At 37.7% G+C, this 12,163-nt stretch overlaps 1 protein-coding gene across 1 annotated transcript in view; it reads left to right on the forward strand.

The window, feature by feature from the left end:
• Window positions 1-11,411, forward strand: part of STK39 (serine/threonine kinase 39) — a 105,417-nt gene extending 94,006 nt beyond the window's left edge. Inside the window, exons 16-17 of the mRNA XM_054174849.1 lie at window positions 6,063-6,127; window positions 9,986-11,411. Coding sequence (XP_054030824.1) covers window positions 6,063-6,127; window positions 9,986-10,060 — 140 coding nt within the window. The 3' untranslated portion in view covers window positions 10,061-11,411. The remainder of the gene's footprint in view (window positions 1-6,062; window positions 6,128-9,985) is intronic.
• Window positions 11,412-12,163: the final 752 nt, after the last annotated feature.

Below are 12,163 nucleotides of genomic sequence, written 5' to 3' on the forward strand. Positions count from 1 at the left end.
AAGCCCTGCCAGCAGCTGATTTTTCAGGTGTGATAATTCCATTAGAAAGTATTCCCTGCTACTTGGGTATCCTAAGACTCATACTCCTAAGAGAATACAGCGTTAACCCTCATCAGCAGACTCCCAGGGAAGTTAATCATGTTGTCATCATGCACCAGATGAAAATGGCAAACTAACTGCCTACAGTTGGAGAAGAGGGAATATTTGAAACAATCATCAGGAAAGCAAATAAATCTGTGGGGCTTTGAGTTTGGCCTCTCTAACAGCAATACAATTAATGAAGCATGGACAGTTGAAGGTGGCTATTTCTTACAGGCTGAGCTTTGGACTACATAAAAATTATATCACTTTTCATGTATTACAAGTATTTTTAATTTTTTTTTTAAAGCTTGTAATCTCTCAGGGTTTTTTGTGGCAGTTACTTTGTGCATGAATAATGTTTTCCTCATGTCTAAATTTCAGGATTACGATATGCAATAGCTTTACCCAAATCATTGAACCTAAGCATACTGTCAGAAGTTCCCCATCCATTCTTTTCAAAATGGAAAAGAAGATAAATATCATTCTTTTGAGAGCACCCCAGAAATACCATCTCATGCTCTGGATTCTGCTTGTGTCTGTGTCTATGCCAGATGGCTCTGGCTCAGTTGGCTGGGTCGGCATTGTACTGGAAATAGTTCTAACTGTACTTCATATAGCTTTATTTACTGACTCATTAATTCTAACTTTTCCAGAAGTTTTCCCTATTCAGAAGCTATTAGGGTTAGGCTTCATGCCATGTTAAAATTTTAAATTACCAGGCAGAGTCCTGTCACATTACAGGAGCAAAGCAGCTGATGATCTTGAGACAGCCTCCAGTTGCTTATAGAATATTTCATATGCCTCTTCATACTGGTTGGGTGGTCTATAACAGACTCTAAACAGGTTGTCAGGTTTGTTAGACCTCCCTCTGATTTTAACCCACAGGCATTCAATCCTTTCATCCTCTACTTCAAGTTCTGTGGCATCAAGAGATTCCCTAATATATAGGGCCACCCCTCCTCCTCTTCTCCCTTACCTGTCTCATGTAAAGAGCTTGTAACCATCCAGTGCAGTACTCCAATTGTGTGAATCGTCCCACCAGGTTTCTGCAATGGCAACTACATTGTCGTTTTCCTGGTGAACCAAGACTTCCAGTTCCTCTTGTTTGTTACCTATACTGTGTGTGCTGGTGTACATGCACTTCAGCTGAGCGGCTGATTTCTCAACTAACTCTAGTTTATGTCCCTCTCACTACTCTCCAGAAAGACTGGTTTCATCACCCACCCCCTTCAAACCTAGCTTAAAGCCCTCCCAATGAGCCCTGCTGGAGCCCTCTTGGCCTTTCTAGATAGATTCACACCTGAAGTTGACTTGTTCATGTCTGACTTTTACAGGAGTGTGGCCATAACATCTTGAGAAAATCCTGCAAAGTAAAGTTGGGTCTAATATATCCAGGCCTTGTAGAAATAGTGAGTTCCCAGCAGGGTTTGAAATTGTCAATTAGCGGTACTTGCAGGCAGACTGATCTACAATGACTTCCAGAAATACAACATCCAAGGCATGACTTCAAGAGTACGTCAGAGAAAATGGCTTTGTCAATAGGAACTGTAGTAAGCTTAACTTAGAGATGAGGAGTAAAGTAGAATCCAGAGAAATATTTTACAGCACTCTCTACTTTTCCAAATAATTTAAGTATCATTGAAGAGAACTGTTCTACCTCTCTAGAAACTCATAATGTGAATCTTTTCACTTGAGGAAGAGCATTGTGCTACTAAATTGACTTTGTTTACTGGGAGGGTGGGGAAGGGAGAGGTGGTGAGAGCAAGATGGTTATTTTCATCCCTTGTGTTTGCAGATGTAGTTGGGTTCATCTGCATTTAGAAACTTTAGGTTTATTTGTTGTGTTTTAGACAAATCAAGAATTTGTACATTAACTCTACTAGGAAGGTTAGTGAGTCCACATCTATTAAATCATGTTCCTTGGTGAAAAGAGCATATATGTAGTAGCTGAGGGATATGTTCATCAGTAAAGTGTCATAGAAGTTCCACTTACAAGATGGTTTTTTTCTTTCTTGCCTGACATGGTCAGTAATTCTGAATAGGACTGAACAGTAGCAGCAACCACTTGTATGTGAGAACATTATTCACTGTTGTGAATGTACCCCTGGCATTAATTTCTTTGTCCTCAAAGTGAGTTTCATACTTAGTGGTCTGAACTGCATAGGTTTAGTAATAGTCCTACACTTTTAGAAGGCTGTTCATAAGAATCTGAAGTCAGTTACAATAAGCACAACTGGTGTCTTCGTTTAATTGCATTTAAAGTAGGATGACAGTTCCACTGTAAGGTATGTTGTCTTGAGGATGTTTTTACTGTGGTTAAGATGGGATTCCTAAACTTTCTCAAAAAATAATTAGAAGGCATTAAGGAAGGACTTTGAACTGCTTGGATGGCTTTTGCTGCCTGTGCTGCAAGCTGTGTTTCTGAAGGAAGTTACCAAAACACCTGCAGTTCTTGGGTTACTGCTCTTTGTCCTGGATGACTGTATTAGGCCCTGGAAGATTACGGTTACTAGCCGAGTGCAGATCTTCAAGGTGTTTAGACGCAGAGAGATGTTCCAGTGCTGTGTACTTACTGAGATCCTAGAATCTTTGGCATGCAGTGAGGTGAAAAGGATAAAGATTGTCTAATCTCTAAAAACAAATAGTATTTTAAGTAGTTCATGCAAATGCAGGCTTAGGTACCCAAATTCAGACAGATGACTCTAATTGTTGGCCTTGCATTCTAAATAGAGACAGAATTTAGCAAAACAAAAGCAAGGAGATAGAAAAATGGAAAAGATACAAGAGGACTGTGTGGTTTTGCTGAGCAATTTTGTGTGCATATTTGATTCTTAATTATGTTCAGTACATATGCTTTCAGATATTTCAGAAAGAGCAGGCTTTTGGAGGTATTTACATCCATAGTGGCTTGACTGAATAGGATTAATGAGATTACTTTGGCAAAATCATTTTTATTGCCATTTTGTAGCAACCAGAAAACATAAAACACAGGGTACAAAAGTAATAGGTGGAATGGGAGTTTTACTTGAAAAATGCTGAATGCATACCACTGAAATTGAAAAGATGTTGCTGTAGGACACTGCAGGTGTGACTGCTTTTTTATGTAAACTTGTATTCTAATATTACAAACTCCTTGTACTTCTGCTTTCTCATTTTGAAGCATAGCCTGAAAACATCTGGCATTACTCCCTTAAATCCTCCTAATCTTATGTTTGATTAAACATATCCCTCTCTATTTATGGTCTGTCAGAGAAGCAAAAATAAAGCATATTTTATATTCTTGCTTCAGATGTTTCTCTAAAGTTTTTGGCTTGTGTTCATATTGAAGGTAATGACAAGTGAACAAATAAAACTGTTTCCCTCTAGCCTTTTAATGAGCACTGCAGTTTGAAAAACAGTTTTATTGAAGAATGTTATCCATCTAAAGTGCCACTCCTTTCTGTTATGGTGGTTAATTAACAACAGCAAGTCATTAGGATTTACTCTTTACATACATTGCTAATTTATATTTTGCTATTGCTTTGAAAAGAACCTGCAGGAGCGTTAGGGGTTTTTTAAGACTTTGATACTATTCATGAAGTCCTTAGTGCTGCTTTCCACCATATGATAGTTCATTAAAACACTTGCTGATAATGGACCGCTGTTTGCAAGTGCAGTAATAGTAACAGTTTTGCCAGGAACTTTGACTGAGGGCGGCTGAAGGTATTTGCATTCAGGTGAAACAGCCAAGCAGCATGCTGACTTGCCTTAGATGTTCTACAACTACTCAGCATTAAATTAAAATCTGCCCCTCCTGAAGTCAAGTGCACATTTGAAGCACATCTTTTTGTAACATAAAGTTAGAAATCTTTGGATTTAGGACCCAACCCTTAATCTGTAGCACTCTACCTCCACTTCAGTGAACCCTGCTAACTGTAGCTGCAGACTCTCCCCCCTTCTCCCCGCTTCTCCCCCCTGTTTCTTCCCTTCCCTTTTTCTTCCCTTCATCCTCATAAATACATGTTTTAAGGGGATTTGGCTAAGCCAGAGCTGCTCTTAAGTGCATTATCCTATTTTATAGATTTTCTATCCTATAGATAGACATAATAAATTGAAGCTATTTGTTCCATCCTGGCTTTAGGGAGGTACAAGGCTGAACACTCCTTTTCGCCTACATATGAGGGTTTAAGTATTAATTATGATGACAAGCATTATCTGTGTTTGTATTTTAGCCAGTAGGAGGTGTTGCAATAAAGTTAACATAATGATGGTGGAAATGAATTGTGTAATTAAAATAAAAACTGTTTGTAATGACTGGAATAAAGGATATTGTGAATAATGAAGCTTTAAAAGCAGAAGGGCTTTCTGTTACTGTGACAGTTGAATTCATTTAACTGTGAAGGTTAATTTATTTCTTTCCAAAAAGGGTTCTCTACAAAATGTTCTGTGCTTGCTTATAAGGCTTGTTTTTAGCCCTAACACCCTTTCATCCTCAGTAAAATTAACAAATAGATTTATAAGCAATCCTGGGTGCCATTTCAGTGGTATGGAGAAAATGAGACCCCAAAAAATTTAACTTGCATTTAACAGTGGTAGATTGGCCTAATTGTTTACTTCTCAAAATTTCCTCACCAAATACCATACTTCCTCCTGTGAGGCCAATTTGTGTAACTGCATAGTGAATCACAGAAAATCAGGCACAGTAGGAGTGAAAATTTTATCATCATGGTATTGTAAGATGGAGGAAGTAAGAACCTGAGCTTGTAGCAGTAGGACATGTGAATGTTTTCTGTATATCTTCCACTTTGTGAAGATTATGGAAAGTACCATTTATGGAGAACATCTGGTTTCTTGCATCTCTGCTTTATGGTACTTACCTACTCAGTGTAGGGAATGTCTGCTACTTAATACCAGTTTATCTTCTATTTCTAAATCTTGTCTGAACAGCTCTGCCAAGTATAGAGTCTTCATCTGAAGCTGATGTCCTGTTGGCATCTTGTGCTCATAAGTCAGTCTTGAATAAAAGCTCTTAATTATTTGGTCTGCATTAGCTTAGAATCTGTGACTGCAGAGCTGAGGAGCAACTTCAGTAAACATAGAAATCTGAAAGGAGACAGGTTTTTGGTCAAGATCAATGGTAGCCATATTGTAAAAAATAGACCAATTCAATGTGTGACTTGGGTATTTTGACAGAAATAGAGTTTATTGTTTTCCTACCTTAGCCTCTGTTTTGAAGGAGTAAGTTATTCCCTTCCTACTCTTTTGTTGCATCATACAGCTTCCTTCTCTGAAGTCTTAGTCTCTGTAGATCTGTTTATTGCTGTTACATGACAAATCTCAGTCATGCTTATTGAGAGCATAGTTTGAATATCAGCTCCTTTTGGACCATGCTTACTTTTGATCATTTTTGTTTTGATAGTGAGTTGTAACAGGTCACCAGGAGCCTTTGTGGGTACTAATGCCACCCAAAAAAGGGACAGAAGCACACACATAAAGCCAGGAGAAACAGAAGTTTGAGAGGACAGTGAGCTCAGCCTTATCCTATAAACTTGTGCTGATAGGGGCCTGGCTATAGTAGAAACTGGATTTAAGTCATGGCAGTCAGTCATCAGCTTATCCCTGGTTGTGGGATTCTCCCATTTAACTTGCACTTGGATTTGAGTAATTGCTAGTTTTGTGTGGAAGAGATTAAGCTGAGAATTAGTAGGTTGGTTGGTGGTTGATATTTTCTTTTTTTTTTTTGTCATTTGGTGTTCAGGCAGATTTTCCCCTGAATCAGTTCAGAGTCACAAGGTATCAGTGAATGCAAAAGAGAGGAGGCAGGATTTGTGGCAATCCAACTGCCTTCTGATTTTCAAATGACAGCTACAGTGACTAAATGATTCAAGTGGTAATTTAGAGAGATGTGTGTGCAGAATTAGGTTGAAGATTCAACATGAGGCTTGATGTCATACTGAATACAATTTCCTGTAAATAATTGTTTTTCATACTTTATTTTACAGTTGCTGCTAACTTACAGAAGATAGTAGATGATCCAAAGGCCTTGAAAACATTGACTTTTAAATTGGTAAGTAAAAGCATGAAGGGAAGAAACAAGCTAATGAATGCAGTATTCACACAATGTCTGGATTTTATCTCATTTGCAGCTATTTTGCTCAATAAATATGTGGAGATAAGATGATTGAGATTGCCATGTGTGAGAGAAAAGAGTCTAACCCCTGTTTTGACAGGACATTAGGGATATGTACAGTCACACAGATCCATAATTGTGCAGGGGAAAGGAGGCTCATTCACATGAGTTCTGAGGAAGTCTGTGGCTTATGTGATAAACTACAGAGAGAAAAGTCTGGGGGAAATTGCAGAAACAAGCAACAAGAACTGTAGTTGTTAGGTTAATTCCTTTCCACCCTCTGATCCCACAGATCTACCCTGACTGAAGTGTTCTCTGCTAATGAACATTTTATTCCAGTCACATTTATCCCAGCATTTGCCACCTTTTTTCTTGCATAGAGGTTTCCCACTCCAGCTGACCATCCACACTTGCAAGATGATCTTACTCCCTCTGTATTTCATTACTGTTTCTCCCTCCTCACCTTTTTCTGTCCCTGTCTGGGACTGTTTTCTGTGCTTCATTTTATGCCCTGGGCCATGGGTTCCAATTTTGGTCGATTTTGATGCTATCATGATAGATCTAATTTAATATTAATACATTCACATTGCAAAACTTAATTCAGAATTTGTGTGTTGTATTTGGCTTTTATTTCTTACTAAAATAAAGTTGAAAATTTTACACATCTAAAGCTATTGAATGTTTAGCTACATAAATACCAAACCTTAGCATTTAGCTTTTAGCACCCCTTGCTGAGTAACTCAGCCATGATGAAAGCCTGAATGTCTGTTAGATAAGCAGGTCTGCAGAACCCTAGCTTTGTTTATAAAAGCAGCTGCATCAGGTAGGCTGTGTAGAGACATTTTTAGAAGGCAGGTGACCTAGTTGATGATAAGGTGTTCATTCAGGTTTGTTCTTCTCATGTATATTTTAAACTACTCAAAACTATGTTTTGTAGTGTAACTTTGAGTCATTTTAACTGACCAAATGATTTGGACTCATTTTTCCTCTACAGTCCAGTAAAATCACCAGAATTCACACAGTTCTTTTGAGAAGGGTGTTTGGGGTGGGGGAATAAGGACATGTAAGCCAAATTGTTTTGTTTCCGTGGCACTTGCTATCTAAATATAGTTTAAAGCTGATACTTCTCTTTTTGCAGCTGATCTATGTTCTTTCTGTCTAAACATTTGACTTCAATTTATTGTATAGTCAATGGCACTACACCAAGAGTGTTTAAATACATAGATACTCCAGAGGCTCTGTAGAAGTCTGGTTTTCTAGTCCACACACTTAAAATAGAGACTTGGGATACCAAAATGTAATATACTCATAGTGTCCAGTTAGTTTATATATATGTTGGAAACAAAGCTGCTTGAAAATTTAGATAGAGGTATTTCTGTCACTCAGTTGGATTTATTGCTGGGGTGCAGTCAATGTCACATGGGTATTTCAGATTCAAGTGAGTAAATGCTGTTATAATTTTACTCCTTACTGTACCACAATTAATAGACATCCAAAATCTGTCTTTGTACCTTCTCAAGGTAAGTTCCACTGGCTTGGTGACAATTTCTGAGGTTAATTTTTAACCTAGGTTTCCTGCATTAATTCCCTGTTTCCTGGGAAAAGAACATAACCACAATAAGTCTCCTAATTTATTCTTATCCTTGAATTAATTTAATATATGTTCCATTTTTGCCTGTTTCTACAGTGTGTAGTGGAGTTGCTAAATGAATTTTTGCCTAGGACAGCTCTGTCATTTGTTTGTATGCCCCATCAAGTCTTTGTTACCGCTTAGCAAGGTCTCACTGAATTTGAGAGCACTTGTATACAACTTGATGAAATACATGTTGTTGGTAAATATTTCATATAGATTCAAAGTCTAAAGGTAGCTAATCCTATATCCATTCAGAGAATTCAATTGAAAAGTGCTCTTTAGGATTAGTTACTGTGATTTGTGGACAAGGAGTCTGATAAGTGTCTTGCTACTTGCAGATTACTTTTGCTGGTGTTTTGCTGGTATATAATGTTCCAATTCAAAGAGCAAGCCCCTTCATCTTTGGAGATTAAAAAAAACCAAAACCAACCAAACAAGAAAGCCCCTTATCTTAACCATCTTTGTCTTTACTGAAATGGTAAAGCAAGTTTGTAAAGTGAGGTGCCTAGAGGAGTCTGTCTTTAAGGCTGGATCTCCCTCTTGCATATGTTTTTAACAGCACGTCTTTTATCTTACATTCTACAGAATATATAGTATTAAAACTCCCTTAATTGCCTTGGCTAACACAGAGTCATTACTTCCCTGCAGGATCCAGCTATCCACACTTTGGGAAGGGGGCTGCTTTTGTACATGAGTAATCTTAGCAATACTCAAGAGTGCACAAAATGATCAAGTAGCATAGTTTGCCATTTACGTAAAGGAGGAAAAAAATTAAGAATGCATCCAGCAAACTGCAAATACTAAGAGCCTTTCTTTCATGTTGGTGTTTGTGTATAGTAGTTGTACTCAAGCTAAGCACAAAATATAACCTAATAGATTCCAGGGGCATTAAATATTAGACATTTATTGATACAAGACATATTGACATTAGACATATTAGACATATTGATACAAGAAGGCATTTAAAAATCTGTTTGCATCTTGGCATGTTACTTGGCATGGCTTTGAGGAGACTGATAGCTAGCCAGAGAGGACAAGGATTTAAAATCCAAAGTTCAAACTCAATGTATTTAGTAAATTGTGAGATAGCTTAAGAAATTGCAGTGATCTTTAACTTGCTGCTTCAATAGAATAAAGCCTGTAAAATACTCTCTGCAGAGAGAACTTTTGTTTTCTGTATCTAACCAAAGTAAATTTGAAGGAATAGCAGTCAAGAAAACTCAATGGATAATGTCAGTCAGAGTACTTTCTATGCAGTCTGAGAGCTCTTTTCCTAATACTGCATAAACACAAACCAGTTCTACTAAAGTGTTTAATTGCTACTAATGCATAAAAGGATCAAGGGCATTTTTATAGGGTGAACCAACTGTTCTGACTCTTTGTTCTGGGGATATACCAAAGAGTCTGAAAGCATCTGTCATCAGTAATTTACCTTTACACAATGTTAATCCAATTGTTTTATTATTTTCATTTATCTAATGCGCAGGTGAAGAATGTGTAAACCCTTTTACTTAAAATGTAGTCACTTCTGTCTTACAGAAGGAAATGAGGTATTTAAAAATAAAACTGTAAAAATATTTTGCCTATAGTGAGTGTAAGGTTTTTAAATCAGAGCTAAAGTAACAGCTTAATCCTGAGCAAGGTGGTTTTGAGAAAAGCAAACTGATTACTTGAGTCAGTTTGTGCTCCCACAGATTTTAGTAAATAATCTCAATTATGCAGTTTTAAGTACTAGATTGTACTGTCAGAAAGTAGCTATCTTTTGCAAGTATTAGTATTTACTCTTCATAGTCCAAACAGGCTTGATAGCTGGACTGGTGAGACATTAGGCATCCCAAGCACAACAGTGAAAGGCAGATTCTATACATGTTGATTATTTGCTCTTCCTCAGTGAACAAAGCAGATTTGGCTTCAGCCCACAAAGTTTGGATTAAAGAATTTGGGTCTTTAATTGTTAATTTCTCAGTATTTTGTTCATAATTTTTACTATTGATGAAGAGAGTGTGCTAAAATTAAGGTTGCAGTTGGCTGACACTGATAGAGGGTAGACCAGTAGTCTGAAAGGTTTCCTTCAAGTGAGCTGTTTGCTCACTAGAATTTGCCTGGCTGTCAAATTCTCCTTTGTAGCGTGATTTACTAAATGTTTCTGTTTATACTTGCAGGCCTCTGGCTGTGATGGCACTGAGATTCCTGATGAAGTGAAACTGATTGGGTTTGCTCAGTTAAGTGTCAGCTGATGTCTGTCCCTTGACCTCAAGCCGAATTACAAGATTGCGAAGAGGCCAGCTTAGATGCAAAGGAAATTTAATGCACCACCCACTGAGTTCTGCTTCATTCTCTAGCAATTCACAAAGTCAGAACAAGCAAAGCCCACAGCTACACTGCTGCTGCTAACGTTCAAAATGCTACTAAATGTCTTTTAGCAGTTGATTTGAATTACCCCTAAGTAAAAAAGCCTGTGGAAACGCACTCAGGTGGCTATATTTATTGGTTACAAATGGAATTTTCTATCAAGCTTACTTCTTTCGTAAACTTTGAGTGATACTATTTTAACTGTAGTTGTGGTTGATAATACTGCCTCTGCTCTATTTAGAAATTAACATAAATATAAGACTTAAGAATTACTAGCCAAACTTGAATTCTAGTTTTAAAACTGACTGTGAATTTTATTTTTCATATATTTATGCATTACACATCCTAGTAATAAGAAAATTATTTGACTTGATTAGTGCTATTTGCAGTTAATCTCCCATTATTTAAAAAAAAGTTTCAGGTATATATTTGAAGTATTTGGTAACTTCTAGGGTTTTTTTGGTTAGACATTAGCAAGCTTTTGTTGGTTGTATATCTGAAAACCAGTCCACAAACTGATTGTCTAGGGAGTGGGAGGTGCCTTGCAGACATTAACGTTTTAAGAATGTGCCTGAGGCTCCTTAAATAATCTCCATTTTCTAGAAGTTCCATACATATTGTACAATAGCAAGGAGGGGACATACAGTAGCAAAGGTGTTAGAGTGTTTTGACTATGCTTCATTGCAGAGTCTACAAGCTAGGACTATTTGAAACTGTTGTCTTTAAGGTAGACTGCTTACTGTGTCCATCTGACATGTGCTTAATGATGGAAACTGATTTCATGCAGGTGATAAAAACTTGAAAAATATAACTGAAGCTTTACTTGAAGTTCTGCAAAATACCAAGGTGAAATAAAAATAATAGGGCTTTGTGCAATGATCAAGTAAAACTCTGTTACAAAGAAAACACTTTTACCTGAGTAGTCTTATGTTAACCTGTGACAGATACTATGGAGCTAGCAAACCTTAGGAAGACTTTCAAATCTGGAGATGTGTTTCTTGGAGGTTTCAATTCAAACTACTTCCTAGCTAATCCTAGATAAGCGGCAGCTCTTTCATATACTGAAAATGGCAACTATATATTATTAAGAAAAATTATTTATAATGCCTTGTCATAATTGTTGAGGTGTTCTAGAGCCATTTGCATAAGACTCAATGTAATCCCATCCCATCCTACTGTTTACATGATGATTACTCCAAGATGACTGCAAAGGTTAAAAAATCAAATAAAAGTGTATTGCACAAATGGATTTGTATTTTGAATTTTCATGCACTGTGTGCCTTTTGATGGCTGTGTGGCAGGGTACTGTTATAAATACTGATGGCCTTAATGAGTTTTAAGGGCAACACCTAGGGAAGGAGAAGGGGAGAAAACAATGCTTGTTCACTTGTGGGAGATAGTTACTCTTGGCTGCTTGCTTTCCAGTGGTTTGCAGAAGCCATTTTGAAAACTCCTGATGTGTTTGTACTTCAAGAAGTCATTTGGTTGTTCAAGCAGAAGCTTTATACTTGTGGGATGCTGGTTTGTGTGGGAAAGAAGATGGGAGGGATCAAGGTGCAGTGCTGGTGGCCACAGCTGAGGCTCATTGGAGCAGCTCAGGTCCTCCTCAGGTGTTTGATGCCTTCAGGTTCATTAATGTGGGGAGCCTGGGCCCTGAGGCGGGTAGGAGTTGTGTTCTGTGGTGGTGCCTGATCTGGGTTCTGGTTTGGGGCTAGCTGGAGGCAGGGAACAAAAATGCTGTGTTTTGCCTTGGTTTTGGGGTCTCTTTGCAGCTATGGGTGTGGAATTATTTATAATCTGCTTGGTATCTTCTGTGTCAGTAGAACTTCAGCACTTGGTAAGTGTCTGGTTATCTCTTGCCTTTCTTGACTGCTTGCTTTCCAGTGGTTTTCAGAAGCCATTTTGAAGACTCCTGATATGCTTATACTTGAATAAATCATTTGATCAAGCAGAAGCTTTATGCCTGTGGGATGCTGGGTTTGTGTGGG

This window comes from Dryobates pubescens, chromosome 2 (assembly GCF_014839835.1).
Source record: "Dryobates pubescens isolate bDryPub1 chromosome 2, bDryPub1.pri, whole genome shotgun sequence".
NCBI classification, from domain to species: Eukaryota; Metazoa; Chordata; class Aves; order Piciformes; family Picidae; genus Dryobates; species Dryobates pubescens.